This window comes from Lissotriton vulgaris, chromosome 8 (assembly GCF_964263255.1).
Source record: "Lissotriton vulgaris chromosome 8, aLisVul1.2, whole genome shotgun sequence".
Classification (NCBI taxonomy): domain Eukaryota; kingdom Metazoa; phylum Chordata; class Amphibia; order Caudata; family Salamandridae; genus Lissotriton; species Lissotriton vulgaris.
The window spans coordinates 1,306,428,982-1,306,452,058 of record NC_141696.1 but is presented as its reverse complement, the minus strand read 5'-3'; the positions used below and the strand labels follow the sequence as shown (position 1 = coordinate 1,306,452,058).

The window sequence follows — 23,077 nt, the reverse complement described above, 5'->3', positions numbered from 1 at the left end:
CAGTGTCTGCGGCCCTCACTCGCTGCCAGTGTGCGAGACCCTCACTCGCTGCCAGTGTCGGCGGCCCTCACTCGCTGCCAGTGTGTGAGGCCCTCCCTCGCTGCCAGTGTGTGGCCAGTATGTGAGACCCTCACTCGCTGCCAGTGTGTGAGGCCCTCACTCGCTGCCAGTGTGCAAGACCCTCACTCGCTGCCAGTGTGTGAGACCCTCACTCGCTGCCAGTGTGTGAGGCCCTCACTCGCTGCCAGTGTGTGAGGCCCTCACTCGCTGCCAGTGTGTGAGGCCCTCACTCGCTGCCAGTGTGTGAGGCCCTCACTCGCTGCCAGTGTGCGAGACCCTCACTCGCTGCCAGTGTGTGAGGCCCTCACTCGCTGCCAGTGTGCGAGACCCTCACTCGCTGCCAGTGTGTGAGGCCCTCACTCACTGCCAGTGTGCGAGACCCTCACTCGCTGCCAGTGTGTGAGGCCCTCACTCGCTGCCAGTGTGTGAGGCCCTCACTCGCTGCCAGTGTGTGAGGCCCTCACTCGCTGCCAGTGTGCGAGACCCTCACTCGCTGCCAGTGTGTGAGGCCCTCACTCGCTGCCAGTGTGAGAGGCCCTGGCCCTCACTCGCTGCCAGTGTGTGAGGCCCTCACTCGCTGCCAGTGTGTGAGGCCCTCACTCGCTGCCAGTGTGTGAGGCCCTCACTCGCTGCCAGTGTGCGAGACCCTCACTCGCTGCCAGTGTGTGAGGCCCTCACTCGCTGCCAGTGTGAGAGGCCCTGGCCCTCACTCGCTGCCAGTGTGTGAGGCCCTCACTCGCTGCCAGTGTGTGAGGCCCTCACTCGCTGCCAGTGTGTGAGGCCCTCACTCGCTGCCAGTGTGCGAGACCCTCACTCGCTGCCAGTGTGTGAGGCCCTCACTCGCTGCCAGTGTGAGAGGCCCTGGCCCTCACTCGCTGCCAGTGTGTGCGGCCCACAGCTTTAAGGACAGCCTGGTTCTTGCCTACTGCCGGTGTCTGGTGCCCTGTGTTGGGATTGTGAAGAAAATAGTTCCAGGACGAAGTCCCTACCAGGTGCAGAGGGTCTCCCGGATATTTCCCGGTAAATCAGAGAAGGCCTTCGAGGCTGCAGCAGGTGGGCACGGACAGGTGGATGTCATCGTTCCTGGGAGCGAGTTTGATCCGTTTGCAGACTCGTTGCAACGAAGTAGCAGGAACCAGCTGAGCCAGCAGCCAGGGAATGCAAATGAATGAAACAACCTCTCAGACGGAACAAAAACAACACACCCAATGAAAACCGCCGAGACAAAGACACCACACTGTACAAGAGATTGTATTCAAGGTTTCCTGGTTGATAACAAAACACCGCAGGCCCGAGGGCAGGCGGGGCTCTTTGTATGCGAAAGCATAGGAGCTTCCAACACGTTTTAGTTTCTAACGAGTAATAGTGAGGCGAGAACAAGGGTGGGGATAATGAGATTACAGAGAAGTAATTATTATATGTGTACCTCTTTATTCCTCGCGCCAGGTCAAACTAAAATCCGGCTCAAACAGCGCTGATGCTGTCGCATAAATAATACCAAGACACCCTGGTAATGCCATACGCAAAAACACTTGACGCACAAACACGCGCGCATTGTGAGAATCCTGCCGGATTCCGGATTCGGAGACGAAGATTAAGTCGGACCTTGAATCCGGGAGGGAACTCCAACTCTCAGTTTCACGCCCCGCCACGCAGAAGACGTCACAGCGCTGGTAAATTATGCGGCACATCGAAGAAAGAGGGATGGGATGCAGGCTGAGGGAAAATCCGCTCTCACTGGCGCGAGGGACCTGTTCTGCTGGGAGGGGCGTGAGCAGCAGCCCAACCTGCGCGACCGGCTTAGCCGGTTCACGGGTGGGGCTGCGCTGGGCAGCAGTGGCAGGCAGGTGAAGGCATCCTGGGGAGGCAGGCTGAGGGATGGGTATGCCCAGAAATGGGTCCCGTGCTAATACACCACTGGATTCAAGATAGCCTGGCTGATGAGGGGTGATGCCCTGAAACCGGCCCCTGGATACTTGTTTCCAGGCCAAGGAAGACCTGGCTTGGCAGGTCACGCAGGAATGTTCCCACAAGGAACAGGGTCAAGACTGATTTGCATATGGCTGGGTCACAGCTGTGGAGAGCAAAAGAATGATGGATTGAACCCGGATCCTTGTGAGTGGGGTGAATGTTTGCATTGTCCAGCATTCCATCCATCAATTGTTTCTTTTGCATATGAGAGACGGGGCAGTAGGCTTCTATTAGCTTAGCACAAACAAGAAACCCGTGCACGAGTGTGCCCCCTGCCTTCCTGTGAGGCGAGATGCATCCTTTAGATACACAGGGGCAGGAACTCTTCCCCCCCATAACTTATTCGGCAGGACAGCTGGAGGGTTTACGTGTGCACTGACAAGCCGAGGCAAAGGTATTATTTTATTTATTTATTCACGGTTTAGATAAAGCGCGAACAAGAACCAGGGGTGTTAGAGGGTTTTATAATTAGACAACAGGTGATACATAAGAATCATCAAAATGGGGGGTAAGAAATAGTAGCAGGGGGAATAACGGGCAATATATGCAAGCTTCTTTAGAGAGGTGGGGTGAGGGGGACAAAGCGATTAATAACAGGCTTCAGGGATACAAAAGAGTTGACGGGGTGGGGTATGGTGGTACGCGACAGTGGAGGTGATGGAGAAGAGGCTGTTTGAGCAGGGGTGAGATTATATATGCAGTCAGTACTTTCTATGAGGATGAGTGATTAAAATGACGTTTCTCATCGCTGAGTTGGCACAAGTTGCCAATCAAAATGTTCACATAACCGAACTGGGAACTAGCCTATACTCCAAAGTTTTTACTTCGTATTACATTTGCCACACATTTTTTAGGTCGTAAAGACTGTTGCCATGCAAGTCTTTACAATGCAAGACAAAACCACGCATTTGAACAGAAGGCGACTGTTAATCTCAATGTGACATGTTTTATATATTTCTTAGAGTAATTAAAAAAAAGTGGGGGGGGGGGGAAATATACTATTTTCAAATAGTTCCAATAACCTGGAAGGACAAATGCAATTAAAATGTATTAAAATAATGTATAATTTTTGAACAGTAGGTGGCAGTGTTAGACAGGATTTTTCAGAAACCGTAAGCATGGTAAAAGTATACTTAGTAGTAGAACGCATGGTGAAAGTGTTTCTAATGTGAGTGAATGTGATTCCGTGGTAGTGGTATGAGTTGTAAAATCTGCGATGTAAAAATTTGCCTTTTTTAACGAAGGCGTTACCAGAGGAACTTAATCAGTCTTTCGGGGACTAAATGTGGTGGTAGAAGAGCAGGGTTTTGAGCAAGGGGATTGATTGTTCTAAGGATGTTTTATGTTATGCTAAACAGATTTGTAGAGCACACAGTTATGTTAAAAAGTTTTCTAAAGTGCACAGATTGCTCCAGCTGGAGCATCCTGGCGCTAGGATTACTATCATGACAGAAACAGGAAAGATCAAGAGGTGGCCCAACTGGCAAAAAGGCCTCTAAAAGAGCGCTAAGAGGGTGAGAGACCAAGTAGAATCTAGTGCTAAGGCACTAGGAGAGATAACTGCAAAGACTGGCCCAACACTTCATCAGTAGGTTCAAGTATCTTTATTCAGGATGGTTCATACACCTCAGCTCCAATCAGCTTACCAACAGTTCTCCTTCAAAGAAATACATTTGTACCATTGAGCTTAGACCCACAGGGTTCTAGCACCAAGGAATGGCATCAACTAGGATGTTCTTTGCGAGAAACTTTACAATGTCTTAAAGACATAAGCACAGGATACCACAATGACTTTGTCCAAAGAGCCAAGTTTTAAGATTTTCCCTGAAAGTAGCCTCAGCTGGTTGTAGTCTTAAGTGCAAGGAGAGAGTATTGCATAACCTGGTGCCGCAAACACTAAAAGAGCAGCCCCCATTCGGGCTTTCCTAGCCCTTGGAATCACCGCGTTTGCAGTAGCCGTAGATCTCATGCAGCGCCCAGGTAAATATGATTTTACCAGGTTGTGCAAATAGCGAGGTCTTTTGTTCTGATAAAGCCGGAGACATGTGCTCCACTCAGGAGATTTAAAAGAAGGCGGGCAGCTGCTTTTTGCATTCTTTGCAGCTTCTGGATTCTGGTTTTTGACACTCCAATATACAAGCTGTTGCAATAATCCTATCTAGAGACTACAAGAGCCTGTGTAACCACTTTACTTGTGGACAAGGGAAGCAGATTGTAAATTTTGCGATAATTTTAAGTATGGCAAAACATATTCCAGCCCTGCAGGAAAATTGGTCTTCAAATGAAAAGCTGTGCATCAAACCGCATTCCGAGGGTTCTTTGCTTTAGGCTTGGGAAAGGAGCCTAGCCTTTCGGCCACTAGGCCAAAGTTGTTTCCCAACTACGAGAACCTCAGTTTTGCTAGGCAGCTTGAGCTCATCTATTGGGCTAGTTCTACCACACAGGATTTGAAACATATTGCAGACTCTCCCTCACCCTGGAAAAGAGTGACAAACAATTGTGTGTCATTGGCATAACATACCATCGACCATGTCAAATGCTGCACTTAGATCCAACATAATCAAGGCAGCAGTGTGGCCTTTATCTGCCGTGGATATGAAAGATTCTGAAGCCACTAGCAGCGCCGATTCTGTGCTGTATGGAACCCAGAAACCAGATTGAGACTCATGTAGCAAGTTGTTAGCTTCTATAAAACAAGTCAGTTGAGCACAGACATGTTTCACAGCAACTTTGGTGAAGGATGGGAGAAGAGAGATGGGTCTGAAGCCTCCCGGTATTGCAGTGTAAAGAGAGTTTTTATAAGGAGAGGCTTAACGATGGCATGCTTCCAGTATTTGGGCATCGTACTGGAAGCTAAGGAGAGGTTCGGAAGGTTACTCAATCTAGGCAGAATGGATTCCATAGGTAAATTTAGGACCTCAGGAGGGTCAGGGTCCTTGAGGTAACCTGATTTAACCCTGGTGACCAGCGCCTGCAGTTCTTCTGGGGAGGGGTAGACGAAGCTGGAGAGGCCATCAGCAGTGGCTCAGTCTTCTGCCCAGGCTTCCTGGCTACCTGATTCCCTCACAGATTATGGAAACGACTGATAAGTACCAGACACCTTGTCGTGAAAGAATTGGCCAATGGAATTACAGCTCTCAAGAGAAGTAGTAGCCAGTGCGGCGACCCAATCTAACAAAGACAAAGATTTGATGACAGAAAATAGTTCCCTTGAGTAGTTGTAAGCAAAATCAATTTCATCAGCGTAGAAGATTCTCCTGGAGGTGCAATTGCTTTTATGGTAAATTCTCAATGCGGCATGATCATCCTATTTATTGCTGGCACTCTTAACTTTGCGCTCACAGCAGAGTACAAAGTTCCCCAGAGATGGTGTGAATACGTGGAGATAAGGGTGGGTAGGTATGGTCAATACCGTGACTGGGAGGATTCCCTAGTCGGAACTTGGAGAGCCTCAAACACCCAGAGTATTAGGTGTGAAACACACCCTTACTGGAGGGTATCCAGTGTCATCATCGACTCACCGCCCCTCGACAGACCGGCGCTGCAATGTCTGCCGGAGTACCGAAAGGTACTCTTTTAGCGGGGTTCTTTAGTTCCTTGCCGATGGTGGGTGTAGGTGAGGAGATAGAGGAGTGTAGTCAGTGTAAACGTGAGTGAAAAATAAAAAGGGTAAAACAGTCCACACTGAATTTTATTACCGTGGCTGGTTCCCTGGTTAAAAGGGGTGAGAGGGGAACTAGAGACCGTAAAAAGTGTACAGAACTCTAACTCAACCCCCTGGTGTGGTCAACATGTTTCTCGCCAGATGGCGATTCGTCAGGACCTAAATACAGTACTACACAGAATAACAAAGATGAGCTAAATGTTCATACAGTATGTAGAAGGTAAATACAACCTCTCTCATTCGGAGGAAAAGAGAGCCTCGGGGTCCTGCTCTATTGAGGCGACCCTAGAGGGATTGGATCAGGCCTCGCAGCGTACTCCCGTGAGGCCAGCGCATTGAAGTTACTGGAACCTTCGTTATCGCTCTGGAGTGGCGGAACACCTACCCCTCACGCTCGCGGCACCTGCTCAGTATTAAACCATTCCGCAGAGGGCTTGGTTCCTCATGCTACAAAATCCTTTAATAGGCAACCCTATCAAGTTCAAGAAATACTTTATTCGGTTCAGTTACAAAAACCATAAAAGTACAGAACATACAATAATTGGTCCACAAGTCACCCGGTAGCATGAGAAAAAATAGAAGGAAGGGGTACCCATTAAAAAATGCAACACATAGTGCCAAGGTGTAAAAACAACAATATGTACATCAATACAAAAAAAATTAAATTAAGACTTGATTCAATTTACAATGGTCAATATTTACAGTAAATCATCTAGGACCAGTTGATCTTTTTACTGAGTCTCATCGCTATGGTTAAAAATGTAGCTACATTGTAAATTTCCCATATATCTGCTAATAGTTGAAGATGCAGTAAAGCTGGCTTAACTTGTCTAAACCCTTTCCCCTTTAACAAGGGTATGATAAACTTTTTCCTGATATCCTTAAAGTGATCACAGAAAAACAAAAAGTGAGCGGTGTCCATAATTGAGCAACCGTCACAATTGCACAGATCTAGGTCCAGTTGCTTAGTCCAGCCAGGGCGGCTTGAAATTAATAGATGGATTTTATTCAATCGGAACTTGGTGAGGAGATACCTGTGGTTTGAGTTGTTGACAACCTTTAGGTAGAGTTCCAGATCATGACCGGGGGAGACAATCAGTTGGTGGGACCTAACTGAAGGCTTTAACAGCTCCATGCCTTCTCTGTCCATCCCTGTGTTCAGCAAGAACGTATTTCTAACCCACTTCAAGTCACCTTTCACCAGTTTAGATGGGTCATTAAACAATTCGGGCCGACCCAGCTTTGCACATGTTTGTTGTATATATTTTAACCAGGGGATCTTGTCCCAGTGATCTAGCATTAGGCAATCCTTCAAAATTTCGTGATTCACTTCAAGCTCCTTGTTAAGCCAAACTGATATCCATTTTAAAAGAGGGGCCAATGCAATACGATCCTCCAAATAATCCACGCCGCATTCCTGATGGACTATGAAGCTGGCCGTGGATCTTGGAAGGGAAAGAATCGTTTTAAGGAAGTTGTCTTCCGTTACCTGTAGCTGTTTAACTGGCCTAAAGCCCCACAAATCTGCACCATACATGACAATGGCAATACATTTAGCAGCATATACCTTTAAAACCGCCTCAAGGGGTTTCACCCCTAATTTACGTGAAAAGCCCAGCACCGCCGAAATGGACCGAGCCAGGGCCTTTTTTTTCTCCAACAATTGGGGGTGCCAGGAGGAACTGTCGTCGAAGACGACCCCCAAGTATGGGAATCTAGAGACTTTTGCCAACTTATGTCCATTACAATGCATAGTCATTACATTTTTTTTGGCCTTCCCTTGTTTGCCCACCACCATAACGTGGGATTTACCATAATTTACACTTAAATCAAGATTTGTCATAAAAACATAAAAAGAGTTCAGCAGACTTTGAAGACCCACTGCAGTTCTGGCTAAGAGAGCTGCATCGTCCGCATATACCAATGCGGGCAATGCATACTTCCCAGCCCTTGGGATGTCCTTACACGCTGCACCCAAAACTCCACCCAAATCATTTATATATAGTGTAAAGAGCAGGGGAACCCTATCAAAGGCCCCAGTAATCCAATTGTCAAAGAGCTGGTTGGCTGAGTCACTATCCTTGCCAAGCTGAAGCCTATTGGTCTGTAATGCTTCCTTAAAAGACTCTGGGGTAACCTTGGGCCATTTCCTGTTCTTATAGTTCCAACTAGTCCTGTGTGTCATGGGTTGACTGGAGAGCTCTAATTGAAAGGATGCCAGATAATGATCTGACCACCGAATGGGAAGAGGAGTTCAGATGGACAGGGCCTGTGAGTTGGCAAAGACAGGGTCAAGCAGATGGCCTGAAATAGGCAACGGGTTGGTGACCCACTGAGACAGTTGAAGGATATCAAGGACTTTTCTGAGAAAGGCGCCTACCTGGCGTCCTCAAAATGGATGTTCGGGTCACCTATAACCACCAGGTTACTATATAGTAGAGCATAAGAGGGCAGACAGTCAGCTAATAAAAAAGCAAAATTGGTAGCAGGGCCAGTAAATGAGAAAGCCAGCCATCACACCGATACTAAAGAAGGCTAAGGTAAAAAAGGAGGCCTCACAATCCATCAACTCAGTATCTGTAAACGTGTAACTAATGTAGTGTTAAAAAATTATTGCAATGCCCCCATCCATTTGGAGGGGGGGTTTCCTTTCTAACAAGTGCATAGCCCTCAGGAATGGCGCTAAGGATATCCGAGCCGGAACTGTCTGATAGCACGTCCAGGCTGGAGTCCCTAAGGAAGTCGAAAATCTCGGTCCTATGTTTGGCCAAGGACCGGCAGTTTAAAACAAAACAGTCAGCCTTAGGCCCACTAGATATTACCAGCTCGCTCGAAGATATTACCAGCTCACTCGAAGAATGGGCCTCGGACTGCTCGTTTGGCATAAACCCACGATTTGGACATCCAGAGATTCCTCCAGAGATATCCTGGACATGGCAACACTCAACGAGGAGTAGTGTCTTTATGAGGGTCCCGACCGAGCAGGGGTCCTGGCCCCCTGGCGCCCGTCCAAGTGCAACTCTCAATGGGAGCTCAGAGGGAATCAGACAGGGTCGCCCTCCACTCAAACATAGATCTACAACAAAAGACCCTGTCGAACGGACGTCCACATATGTCAGTTACTGAGAAATAGAGATTGAGATGAGGCGCATATGAGGCATCACCACGAAAGCTAATAAGCTAGGTGAAGGCGAGAACTCACGTTTGGAGTACTCCAGCATCCCTTTCAACCCCTGGGCGGCCGGTATGAGCAACTAGGCTGACTCTGGTTAACACAGAACAAGTGACCAAGAGTGGAGTGGCAGCATATAGTGCAGCCCTGATGAAACTGCCAAAATTAAGGTGGCAGTGAAACATATCGGCATTTTAAATAGGTAATGGTATGCAGGAATAGCTACCAGCCTTTTTATATGTACAGCATACACCTCTTTCCCTATGAATAAAATTGGTTAAGGGATTTGGTTGCTGTGTTTTATGCACTGATTTATGTTGTGTGTTTGTCACTAGCAGATGATTCTGCTTTCCACTGTTTGTTACACGTTTTTGGTTGTTTGTTTTGGACACTTTCCTTCTACTTTCTTTGAGAATCAAGTGACTACCGATGATGAGACAGGGGCTTGTCTGGAAATTACATACCAGTTACCCCGTTGGTGGTGTTTCCGTGAGGTGTCACTTGTCTCTCACACATTTTTTCAAAGCAGATATTTGTCCAACATTGTTGGTGTGGATATACGTTATTTACCTTGAAGGGTCAGACAAGTTGCACTTGTTGTCTGTGTATCTGTCAAGGAAGTTGGGCCTTTTTTAACATAAATTTGGGCGCAGTGCAGTGAATTATCCCCTCATAAATTGTAAGGGATTGGAGTAGATATCAGTACATATAGACTGTTCTATTTCTCAGTAACTGACATATGTGGACGCCCGTCCAAGTGCAGACAGGTGTAGATGGGCTTGCCTTTGGCGCACAAGTGGCACGGCTGCTGCACGTCTGCGCACCAGCCATTTCCTAAATAGGTCGCCTTTCAAGTGGGTGTGGCTAAGTTGCCTGCAAACAGAGCCTAAAAGCAAAGAGGGACAACAAATCTGAAACCAGAGCCCAGCAGCCTCGTACCTCACAGGAAGGCTTCCCATCCTGTACGTGAAAACTGGTGAAATTAAAAGTAGGTAAAATAACAAAACCTAAAGTAAATGGGAGAAAAGGAAACCGTTAAAACATGAAAAGTGCATTAGAAGTGCATTTAAGCCAGGGTGGTTGAGCAACTAACCATCTGTTGGAGCCAGGCATCTCCATGCGCTTAGGCGCTTAGAAGGTAAATAATATGGTACCAATATGGATAACAAAGCAGCGTGAACCAGGTAGTAAATGTTGCTCCTACTAGTGAGCAATCCCACTGTCACCCAGAAGGAATTCCTGGCAACAGGGCCAGCCTTGGCCATGGGCGAGTTGGGCCCACGCCCGAGAGGCGCAGCAGAGAGCTGCCTGACAATGTCACGCAAACGCCAGCTTGTCTATCCCATCTGAATTGGGTCCCGTTAAAGACTTTGTAATCAGCCCTTAAGGTAGCTCAGCGTAATTGTTGGCACCCCATCAACACCCTGCCAGCCTCCCATCTTCCTTTCACCTTCTGCCATCACACCGCAATAACCACAGATAATCCAGCGAGCTATCGCCCTATCTCAAGGTTGCCATTTCCAAAAAAATTAGAGGAGAAACATTGATTCACAACTGACACTGTTCATTCAAGACCAATAAACGACAAAAAGAATCCACAGTACTATCAAATTTCAAGAGTTCTGGTTAAAACGGTGTAAATCAAAGTTCTGTGCAAGTCGGTAGCCTTGTCCGGCTCACTCAAATGTCAACAGAATCAAACAGTACCTTTTTCTTGGGGCGGCCGGCACGGATGTGCGAGCCGGTTCCGATGATCGTCGCGGTGCAGGAAAAGAAAGCGTTGCAGGTCACGGTGTCCCTTCCATCACGGTGCAGGCTACGGCTCGTTGACGGCATCGGTGAGCTCAGAACTTGCGTTGTTCGGGGCGGACATTGCTTGTTGCGGTGCTTCCAGCCTTATGGTGCGGCGTTCGAGCCGGAGTTTCCAGAGCTGGCGTCGGTCAGTCCGGACAGTGGTGGGAGTCGGGCGGTGCGTCGCGAAGTGTGCAAGGCGGTGCCCAACTCTGGTGCGGTCACAGGACTCTAAGTCAGCAGCAGTGACCGAGTCGGTCAGATCAGTTCGATTCAGTGTAGCGAGGCGTTGCAGTGTCCTTTCAGTCACGGTGCAGGCTACGGCTCGTTGACGGCGCCGAGACAGAGTCGGTGAGCGCAGAGCTTGCGTTGTTCGAGGTAGACATTGTTCAGTGCGGTGCCAACAGAACACCGGGCCGGTCGTGAGAGTCCGTCACAGCTCCCTGCCTCTGAAGCCACTAGAACAGTAGCAATTCACAAAGGCTGGTGAAGTCCACTGGTCCTGGGACTTCGGTCAGGGGGCAAGCTCTCTTCCAAGCCCTTGGAGATCTTTTTAGCACAAGTTGAAAAGCAAAGGTAAAATCCACAAAGTCCTTTCTCCTCTCTAGGTAGCCAGGCAACCACTGCAGGCCAACCCCCCAAGCAGCACTTCAGCTTGGGAATAGTCTCTCCTCAGTTTCTTCAGGTTCCTTCTCCTCAACAGAGGTTTCTTCTTGTCAGATCCAGGAGTGATCTAATTTCATGGGCTCAGGTTCCCAATAATTATACCCCAACATCCTTTGTTCTGTGAGGGGAGAGGGGCCTGTGCCCAGTTCAAGCCAGTTCTGAAGTTTACCAGACTTCTCCTTTCCTTTCACAGCACAGGGCAGGCACATCAGACGCCCCACAGGAGGAGGAGCCAGCATTGTGGAAGGCAAGTACAGGCCAGGAGCACTTTGTTTACAGTCTTCCTTCTCTTCTTTCAGTGTGCAGGGCAGAGACATCAGACACACAACAGGGGGTGGAGCCAGCCTTGTAGAGGGAAGGCCCAGCCCTATTCAGGTCCCAGGTGCAACTCCTCCCTCCCATCTTGGATGCAGATCTCTCTATTCACCACCGGGCAGCCTCAGCCTGTCTCCTGGAATTCCCCAGTCCTGTCACACACAAACCCAGACAAGGAATCCACAACCTAGCAGAGGCGGGCTCAAATGGTTAGGCAAGCAAATACCTACTTTATAAAAGTGGTATTTGCAAACACAGAATATTAAAATAAACTTTACTAAAAGATGTATTTTATTATTCTGAGTCCAGGCATACTAAACCTGAATTTCTACCATGTTCTCGGAGTCTGCTAGGATTATAAACATGGAACAATCCAGCAGCCCATTCTAGCCTATGGAGAACAGGTAGCCTTGCAATAGTGAAAAACGAAAATCGCTGTAATTCACTATTAGGACATGCCACACACACCAGGGCTTGTCCTACCTTATACTTACAATGCACCCTGCCCTTGGGCCTACCATAGGGGTATCTAATATGAAGACAAGGGAAGGTTTAGGGACTGGCAAGTGGGTGCACAGTACCAGACTGCATGCAGGCTCTGCAATGGCAGACCTCAGACACATTTTACAAGGCTGCTTCTGTGGGTGGCACAACCAGTGCTGCAAGCCCACTAGCAGCATTTGGATTTACACGCCCTGGGCACACTCAGTGCACTGTACTAGGGTCTGACAAGTAAACCAAATATCCAATCATGGAACCACTAATCAATACATCAATTTACAGTAGGGAGCACTCGCACTGTGGCACTGGACAGCAGTGGCACAGTGCCCAAAGCATCTAACACCAGAAAAACACATGAGGCAACAGAAAAAATGGAAGGGAGACCCACGCCAATGGTGCCAGGTCTAACAGTGTCATACTCCAACAATGTAGAACTCAATACCTCCTAGTTTTACAACTGTATGAGCGCAGTCAGCAACTGGATTGGTAAGCTTTGCCTTAACCCCTTGCATGCTGATGACGGCAGGGAGCCATCATGGCACACAGTGCTCGTGTGCTGATGACAGCTCCCGGCCGTCATGACCGCACCCGCGATCGGAATGTGCCGCACAGGCGCAGAATCGCGGCAGCATGCAAGGGGTTAAACTGAAGTTGGAGAAAACCGAGGTCATTCGTTTTGGCAATACACCCCATTTTTGGAATTCAGCATGCTGGCCTATTGAGTTTGGAATCCTCCCCATCCCGGTCCAAAAAGCGAAGAATGTGGGCATAGTCATTGACGAGAAATTGAAGAGTCTCCCTTTTATTCCTCTTGCCTCTAGAAAAACAGTTATTTCTTTACTAATCCATTCCAAACTGGATTACTGTAACTGTCTGTATGTTAAGCTGCAAAAACAGTACACAAGGAAAGTACAGAGCGTTCAGAATGCAGCAGTAAGGCTTATTCGTGATCTGCCCAAGTTTTATCCTGTTTCAGCCTCTATCAAGAAGCTCCACAGGTTCTCAGTGGCTAACCGTATAAAGTTCAAGGCATTTTGCCTTACTTACAAGGCCTTACATGACTCTGGTCCTAGATAACGTAAACAATCCTTCTCTTGGTACATACCCAATCGAGACCTACGATCAAAAAATACATTGACTGTCTTCTGCCCCAGATTGTAGAGACTCAAATGGAGGTGCAGCTTTTTCTCTTCAGAAACCTCGCTGCTAAGGATCAGTCTGCCCATAAATATCAACGCAGCTCCCACTATATTTAGTTTTAGAAAACTTGTAAAAACTTGGCTTTCAACATCTAGCCTTCTCTTGTTCCTGCTTGTTCCTGCAGTACCCAACTCAGCCCCAAGACACCCTCGGGTAATCGTGCGCTTTATACGTTTTATAACATAACCACCTGCCCCCACAACAAACACCAAATTTTATTTCCTCCCAGGTTGCTGTCCCGGTCAATCCAATTTAAGGCCAGTCTTGCCTGGAACTGAGCAGGTGTGATTCTAGCCATACTTGGGGCCTAGTGGAACAACTAAAAAAAACAGGTCTTCCGTTTCTTGCTGAATTCAAGAAATGAGGAGGTGGAGCTTCAATGTAGAGGTTGGTCTTTCAATATTTTTGGAGCGATGAAGGAGAAGGCTCAACCACTGGATCTGGTTTTCTGTATTTGTGGGATTTATGTGAGTAGAAGTGCGAACAAGTGGAGGTGTCTGGAAGGTTTGTGAAAACAGATAAGACTGTTGAGGTATGATGGGCCAGTGTTATGTAGTGCCTTGAAAGTGGGGGTGAGGAGTTTGAATTGTGTTCCTTTGTGAATGGGGAGCCAGTGGAGCTCCTTCAGGTGTGTGAGTGTGGCGTGGGTGGTTGAGAAGGATTCTGGCGGCTAAGTTATGAATGGTGCAGGTTTCAGGTGAGCATTTTGTTGATCCTGGCATACAGGGTGGTACCGTAGTCCAGCTTGCTTGTGACTAAAGCGTGTGTGACAGTTTTCAGGGAGTTGACTGGGAGCCATTTGAAAATCTTCACCACCATCATGAGGGTATGGAATTATGAGGTGCTGACAGCTCGGACTTGGGCGATCATGTTGAGTTTTCGGTTGATGACAATTCTGAGGCTACTGGCATGGGTGGTCGCAGTGCGTATCGTTACTAGCTTTGTTGGCCACCAGGTTAAGTCCCAAAGTGAAGTGCCCTTTCCAAAGATAACAACTTCGGTCTGCTCGGTGCTCAGTTATGTACCTTAGGGAATGCTCATTCTGGTGGATACCCTTTGTAGCTGTAGATTACTCCCCGGATGTCAAGGTGGATCTGGAAATCATTTCATAGCAATGCTCCAAAGTCCCGCTAGATGGCACAGTGTAGCTCCACGCTTGACTCCACACTGCCCCAGAAAAGATGGAGCAGAGTGGTATATAAGCACCACCCTGGTGCCGGGCATGTTTCTTGATTTTCCATTTCTGCACCTCTCTTGTGCAGAGGCGTAACAATTCTTTGGATCCAGTGTACCGAGCACTATCTTGGGACCTTTTCGGATATTAAAAAGGAGGTCACTCCACAAAACGGGGATGACATTCCACTGAACAGGGATGTGGGAGGTTAGTGAGGAATCTGTGCTTAGGGAGAGTATCTGCCAGAAATTCAACCTTGGTAGCCTAGAGGAACCATACCCTCGAAAGTTGCAATTAACAGGACTGTCTTCCAGGCTCTGCCGCTCCCAGTCATGAGGGATTACAATGCATTGTTGCAGGGGGGCAGTTTGGTTTACATTTGAGAGGGCGAGAAATAAAGAATCTCCCGAAAGGTTTGTATGCACTATCCGTGGGCAGGGAATAGGGGTGGGTTGGGAATGCCTCATTTGTTATGCTACAACCAAGCATCCCAAGTAAGATATATAATAGAGTGGTGTAGGAGGCAACCGATAAGCAATGGAGTTTCATTGATCAGAACTTGGGATCTAGGCCAATGGGTGACGTCCCTTAGAACCTACGAGGTAGACTCCTCTATGTCTCTCCAGTCACTACAGCCACATCTAGTTTATGGGATTCTATATAGTATGCAAAGAGAGTCTTATCACATTTGCATCATCTTATGCTGATAGTTGGTAACTTTAATTTCTCAATGGGTGATCTGGAGGCAGAGAGGGTGCTTCAAGCTTCTTGAACTTTAATTCTAAAGGTACACTAAAACCCTTCAAAGAGATTAAATAGGAATGCGGAATCTCCTAGACAGAGCACTATCTTTACCTCCAAATCCGGAATTGGGTAGAACATGAGCCGGGTAAAGAAGGGACCACTAGGGAAGTTGAAATGTTTAGAGAAATGTCTTCATACACTATACTCTGCCGAGCACATAGTCTCCTCAATTCCCCAGCAAACATGGTCAAGTTCTCTTTCAAGCTACAATGGTAAAGGAACCTGAACTGGCTCCCATGACACAGATAAATGGTACAAAGTGTTCCTACGAACCAACAATTTGCCATGGCGTAGGGAGACACTTTACAAGAGCCTGTACACTGGCTCCACAAGATCAGCCAGACAATCACTAATGCCTACTAGATTGGATGTGGTGGAGTGGGCTCTCACCTTTACATTCTGTTGTACTGTACACAACTGTGGGAATAGTGTGGCAAGGTGTTTCTACCCTCTTCCTAATTTACAACCAAGACGTCGATAAATTGCCATTCTTTGCTCTGCTGGGCAGACCCACAGAAAGATAATTTATCCCCTGCACTCTTATGAAGGTAAAGCATATCTCACTTTTGGGGCATAGGTATCCAGCTGAATATGGCGGACACGTGAGGGAAGAGCTACGGACCGGCCTGCCATTAATCCACCTAAAATAATGCAACTTCCAGCCCAGACAACCCGTGGTAGTTGAGCGGGCTTTGGAGAGGCTATGCCGGGGAGACCATTGTGACTTTGGGAGCCACCTTCGGCAGAGCTGCTGCATACGAGCTCGGAAGAGCTGATCGGCTCATGCGTCTGAGACTTGGCGCGTGGGGCGTAGCCTGGTGGGGTGTCACGGAGAGCCGCTCTGCATCTTCGACACTTGGAGGTGGGTTAGCTGCCTGGCTTGCATACCTGGTACAGATACCGCTGGGCCTTGGGCGCTGCCAGGGGGACCGCCATGGATGGGGAGAGGGGGTGGCGCACACTGCCAACCTCCGATGTGCCTCCGGCTTGGGAGCTGCCTGCGGACCTGCAGAACCTGGAGTGTGGAAGCCTTCAGGGCCCTGCCGTGAGAAGAGACCTACAGAGACTGCAGAGGGACTGCAGAGACTGATCAGCATACTCTCGGGGCTCAGATCAGGGCCTAGTGAACTTTTCGGCGGGACGGGGAGAAGCGGTCAGCCCCCTGCCTCCAATAGCCCCTATATCTTGCGACCTTGGGGGCAGTGGGGCTGCCAGAGTGGCCTTGCTGAACCTGGACTCTTGCTTGGGAGGCCCGGCGGCTGCGCTCTTGCGTGACGCCCTGGAGAGTGGGCTTGGGTAGACGGGCCCCAGTGGAGGGGAGCTGTGGGCGTGGGCGTGGGGCCTCCGCAGGCCTACGGCGGTGCCCTGAGGAGAACCCGGAGGTAAGAAGAGGAAGTGCTGCACACATGGGGGCTGCCGTTGCAAGACTGGTGTGGGCCCTGGGGCCTGACATATGGGTCATGGCAGGGCAGAGCTGACGACCAGACACGGATGCTGTGGGAGGCTCTTACCACGAGCCCTCTGTGCCTAGATGAGACCTGGCAACAGCCAAGGGGGAAACTGTGGAGTGGCCTGATTCCCATGCTCTGCCACCCTCGGGGGGGGGCAAATACTGAGGGAGTGGCCAAGGACACTGTGGAGACGTGAGGCGTTTGGGAATCTGGCGAGCTTTGTGGCAGGAGGAGTGTCTATGCTGAGGTGGCGGACCTCGGGCGGCCTGACTGTCGGTCGAGGCCCTCATGGTTGATCCTTGAGGGGCCCTCAGACCACTCACAAGACAAAAGGTGGCCACTCGGAGAGGGCATAATAGGCTGGGGCTTGGAGCCCGGACATAGCTGGAGACCACTGGTGGCAGGTGTTAGTGGAAGACCTTCCTTCCTCACTAATTATTTGGCACCTCCTGTTGGGAGCTACACACCGATACACAGACTGGAAGCTACTGCGGCCTATGCGATGGGTAAGACTAGGGGCAAACAAATGGGAGCTGCCCCAGAATCAGATGAGGATACGCAGGTGTAAGCACAGGGCAGCCTAGAGACACATTCAGTGATTGATCCCATTCAACAGCAACTTTCCAAGATCCTGGAGGCCATATCGAATACCAAAGCTACTCTGCACCGGGAAACAGCGTTTACAACACTGCCATTACATCGCGTTACACTTACACCGCGTTGTTAGAACGCGATAGCTGTACATCGCAAGTCATTAGATCGACTTGCTGTAGGGGGTGCACTAATCTAAGGAGTAGTATAATTTACTATTCCAATTCCTTCCCTACTGTTGCGCACGATTGAGTTGGAAAAGTAAATTGTACTATTTCTAAGTCCAGCGTGCCCCCTACATTAAGTCGATCTAATGACTTGCGATGTAAAGGTATTGCGTTCTAACAACGCAGTCATTGAAACAACCGCGATGTAATAGAATGAGATGTAATAGCATGCTTGTAACATGCTATATTCCTCTGCACCAGGACATTAGTACATTGTTGGTGGACCAGGGGCTCCTTCGTGCAGAGCACCAAAACCTGAATGACAAGGTGAAGGTGGTGGAGTCGGACCTCGTTGCGCTGGCCCCGGAGCAACAGGCATTGACTAAGCCGGTGGCGGAACTTGCAGATAAGGTCAGGATCTTGGAACGCAGGGCGGAGAATGGAGAGGGCCGTAGCCGGCGGAACAACGTGCCTATGCTTGGGCTATCGGAGGGGGTTGAGAACAAAGATATGATGGCCTACCTGGAACAATGGCTCTGCACAGTGGTGGCACCTGGGATCTTGTCGCGGTTTTACACTCTCTAGAGAGGACACAGAGTACCGGCCCGGCGACCGGCACTGGGGCGCCCTCCGTGACCCGTGGTTGCCAGACTGTTACATTACAGAGACATCCTACTGCAAAACCCTGTACAGATGGCCCCTTTACAGTGAACAGTAGCAGGGTCTTGATGTTCCCAGATTATACTCTTGAGGTCAAAGAAACAGACTCCCTCACAGATCGAGCGTGAGAGAGCAGCAGCATTGCAGGCAGTTGCCGAGATTGTTCACGAGGATGGCTCCCCATCAGAGGCAGGAACGCAATCTATCAAGGGGACCGGGGGTTCAGACTCCGCCTCCTCTATAAGGGTGAGCCTTGATCTGCCAGTACTGACCCCAAAGATTGTGGATGAAATAATATAGCCGAGCCCCCCGCTGGGAACAGCTGTGTGCATGGTCACCTCAGAGGAGCCAACGCTGCCCTGAACTTTGGAGACATTAATTGGGCTGGAGTAACTTTGAGGCCGGTGCACAAGGCACTATACCGCATCACATCACGTACCGCTGCTTCGCACACCCTGGTTTGTCAATTTGTGCGCCCACGATCCCCTGAAGGCTCTCGCTGCGGCTTGCTCGGGCCTTCAGTGAACTTATATGATATATTTACGGTTTGGACAGACTGTCGTTGCTGGTATGCCCTAGGATTTGGGAGTCGTTGACTGCTGGGATGCTTTACGTTTGATTTGCTCTGTTAAAAAAGCAGGTGGAGAAATGTTCTTTCATTTCTTCTGGGTCAGGGTCGGGACGAGAGCCATGGGGGGTGGGGAGGAGGGATGGGTATTACTTAAGATGCAGACTCATCACCAAGTATTGAAATTCCTCACCTGGAATATTAGGAGGATGTGGTCGATGTCTTAACGACAGAACATCCATAACTACTTGAAAAGACTGGGCTACAGATTGCCCTCTTACAAGAGACACACCTCAATCAGGGGGAAGTTGATCAATTACATAGACGTTGGAGAGGGTACATATTTGCTACTACATTCTCAGCGTATGCCCGAGGGGTGTTGATATGGGTTAGATCAGGGGTCCCTTTTGAAGCTACCCGTACCATAATAGATAAAGATGGCAGGTATGTCCTACTAGCGGGAAGACTGCTGGGCTGGGAGATCACGCTGGGCTGCCTTTACGTGCCCAACAATGACCAACTGACCTACATGATGGACCTCTCTGCCCACCTGGCTGAAATAAAGGTGGGGCGTGCGATACTGGGTGGAGATTTTAATTGTGTGCCCTACCTGGTACTGGACTGCTCGCATTCCCCCTTTTGGAGGCACAGGCTCATCAAACAGCAGTGGGACTGTGGGAGTAGATGGCCAATTGGGAGTTGCAGGATATCTAGAGGCTCCAGCACACAGAGCACAAGGAATACTCCTTTTACGGCCCCATACAACACCTCCACACAAGGCTGGAAGCTTTCTGGGGCTCCCTGGGTGTTAGTGGCTCCATCTCACACACAGAATATCTAGGTTGGACATTCACGGACCATAGGCCCCTAAAGAGTTCGAACAATCCTGTGAGCACAGACCCCCGATCCCCACATGGACGATTAACATAATGTCCATTGAGGATGTACTGTTTAGTAACTCCTTACAAACCTTAACATTTCTTTGTTGAAAACGAGCATGCAGCATCCTCTGTACTAGTGGAATGGGAGGCATTTAAGGTAATGGAACACACAATTGTTGTCCAGAGAGAGTTGCATCAGGAGCTTCTGGCCCTTGAGGGAGACCTACGCAAACTGGATACCATACAGGGAATGGGGGAACAGGCGCATATACGCCTGTTAGCTACACGTAAAGTGCACGACGAGGCTCTGGAGAGACTACGATCACAGATTATAGGATGTACATTAACAGACTGCAGGGAGAAGAGGGGAAGGCTGGTCGCTTACTGGGGTGGCTAATCAGGCCGGAGACTCATGGTGCCCCAATTGCCCACATTCAGACAGAAGCAGGTATAACCGAATTTGACACAGGTGAGATCAATAGATCATTCCAGAGATACTACGAAATGCTGTACTCCCCACGCCAAGGGGCCTCCCAAGCAGAAATTAGCACCTTCTTGGCTCCGCTGTGCCTCCACACTGTGAATGAACACACTACAGATGAACTTGGCAGCCCAGTAAATGTACAGTAGGTCCATGGGGCCATTGCGTCACTGGCACATGGTAAAACACCAGGTCCAGATGGCCTCCCGGCAGAGTTTTATGCGAAATACGTAGCCGAGCTGGCCCCTCACCTGGTATCTATGTAAGCTGAGGCTCTGAGGTTAGAACATTTGTTGAAAGCTACACAATATGCTACTGTGGTTCCCCTACCCAAGATGGCTGGCCCAGATGCCGGAGTGAAAGATTTCAGACCCGTCTATGCTCAATACAGATTTTAAGATACTGAGCAAAATTCTAGCGACCCACCTCCTCTACCATGTGCTGCACCAAATTTCCCCTGATCATAACAGGTTTATTTCCTCCCGTAATACCTCATACATCCTGCGGAGACTGTACTTCAGGCTCTATCACTCAGAAGCAAGATCCTTCCCGAGGGCATAACAGTCGACTTGGAAAAGGCATTCGACACAGGGAGCTGGGCCTACCTAACTGAGGTGATGAAAAGACTAGGGTTGGGAGCTGGGTGGGTAAAGTAGGTGAGGCTAATCTATACCCACCCCATGGCACGGGTTAAGATGGGTTAGACTATCTCCCCGCAATACAAGATAACATGCGGCACCCGCAAGGGATGCCCCCTGCCCTGTCACAGTTCACTCTGGCGATAGAACCATTAGCTGTGCTCTTTCGTTTGGGTGGGGGCGGGTTGGGAATAACAATAGGCGGCAGAACTCGTACTAACTTGTTATATGCCGATGATTTGTTGATCTACTTGGGACAATGCCGGACAGGGGCGGAGACAGCTTTTCGCTCCTCCATGTTTTCGGGAACCTAACGGGTCAACAGGCGGAAGAAATATCGGTTTCCTGTGGCTGGATCCTGGAATAGGCCTCGGGAGCTCCCTAGCGACTATAACTGGACCCGTGACACATTTTGATATTCGGGTATTGGAATCTTCTATTCACTGGAGGATTTGAAGGAGGGTAACCTGGATAAAGCAATCAGATTGCTCAGGCCCAATGTGGCCTTTTTGGGGTCCCTGCAGCTCCCCATCATGGCTAGAGTCTCCCTGACTAAAATGGATATGCTGCCCGCCTCCTATATATCTTTGATAACTTACCAGTCTTAATGCCTGCTGCCTGGTTCTGCCCACTGGATGCTATGGTGCTTGACCCTGTCTGGGGGATGGGAGACAGAGTGTCGCTGCAGACCCTTCAAAGCCCTACAAGGGAGGGGGCTGGGGGTGCCGAACTTCGAGCTCTATCAACTGGCAGCACAACTGCAGTGGGTGGCCCAATGGATGGAGGGGGTAAACCAAGAGGGGACTTTTCTCATGGAGTCAAACCAACGCCCATGCTTATTGCTGGCAAAGCTTCTGAATCACATTACTAGGGTCCCTCATAATACAACACTGCAGATCACAGCGTTACAGTGCTGGAAACGCTGCATGACTAGGGTCCCGGACGCCCAGGAGTTGCCACTGGTGAAGTTGCCATATGGAGAGCCACAGTCAATGTTTACAGCAGAACAGATGTCAGCCTAGACGGAGACTGGGATTGAGACGGTGGGGGACTGTTATCAGGACAAAACTATACTTCCCTTCATGGAATTGGTGGATAGGTGTGGCCTCCTACTGGGACAGTTCCTCACATACATGGCGCTAGTGTAGGCGTTCGGGTGGCTGTGGGGCACAGCCCCACAGGGAAGAACTGGAAACCCATACCATGCTTCATGCTCTGGTCACACTGGGAACGGCAGGCCACCAAATTAAATAGTTTAACGCAGAGCTACTTGAGGCCTCCTCGACCCCATTGCTGCAACTAAGGGGCAAATGGGAGTGGCTCCTAGATCGAGAATTCACAGATGTAGAGTGGAGCAGAGTGCTGGAGTCCCCCAAGAAAACTTCTCGTAATACTTGTTTAAAATAAATCCAATTAAACTGCATACATATGTCAAACATGACTGCTCAATGGCTATTCGTAGCCTTTGGGGAGGGAGCAGAGGGGCTGTCCGAGATGCGGCCAGTTGGACACAGACTTCCCGCACATGACTTGGAGCTGTGAAAGAATACGTATCTTTTAGCAGGTAGTGCTGTCCAAGATCAACGCCATGCTAGGACAGGTCCTCGATCTAACAGCAGAGGTTTGCCTGTTGGGATTATGCTCACGCCCTCCCAAGCGTAAGGTGGGTAATAGGTTCATGGACCTGGCCTTGGCGCTAGCCAGGAGGAGAATAGCGATGACCTGGAAGCTAACTCAGGGGCCATAGATCAATACTTGGACCCAAGAAGTGTTAGATAGGCTTTGGCCAAAAGTAGGGCACCGCACAGAAAAGATTTAAAAGGCCCACGCCAGCATCAGATCGCAGACCTCCGGAGGGATGCCTTATTTGTTTGGGAACACCTGAGCCATACTAACAGCACAGATGATAATAGCGACTCCCCCACAGATTGGGCTATTGGGACCAATAGCTGGGGGCTGGGGTGGGCCTTGCTGATGATGGAGAGTGGGTGGGGCCCCCCATGCTTCTTCTCCCCACATCCAACCTCCCAGGTGTTGCGCTATGAAACAGCTCAATTGTGCTAGTCGCGCTTATGAATCAAGGTAACACTGGTCCACACTACCCTACACTGTTTATCACCCACAAACGCCCTTTGAACCCCTCAAGGTACCCCCAACCTGCTTTAGTTGAGTAGTGTTAGGATCTTTACACTGTTAGTTTTCATATGTAATAATATTCCACATATGCTTTTAATATGGCAGTACAGCACCTCCTACCCAGTCGTAATGATATCGATGGAGAGCTGACACTCTAAATTCCATGGAGAGACATTATTGAGGACA

At 49.2% G+C, this 23,077-nt stretch overlaps 1 protein-coding gene across 3 annotated transcripts in view; it reads right to left on the bottom strand.

Annotated features, from left to right (window-relative positions):
* SLC35F2 (solute carrier family 35 member F2) overlaps positions 1 to 23,077 on the bottom strand; it is a 322,015-nt gene that overhangs the window by 220,640 nt on the left and 78,298 nt on the right. The window contains exon 1 of one of the 3 annotated variants that reach the window (XM_086935240.1): positions 1,050 to 1,163. The exons of the other annotated variants lie outside the window; for them this stretch is intronic. Coding sequence (XP_086791366.1) covers positions 1,050 to 1,138 — 89 coding nt within the window. The 5' untranslated portion in view covers positions 1,139 to 1,163. Of the gene's footprint in view, positions 1 to 1,049; positions 1,164 to 23,077 lie in introns of those variants that run through there. 3 annotated transcript variants of the gene reach the window in all.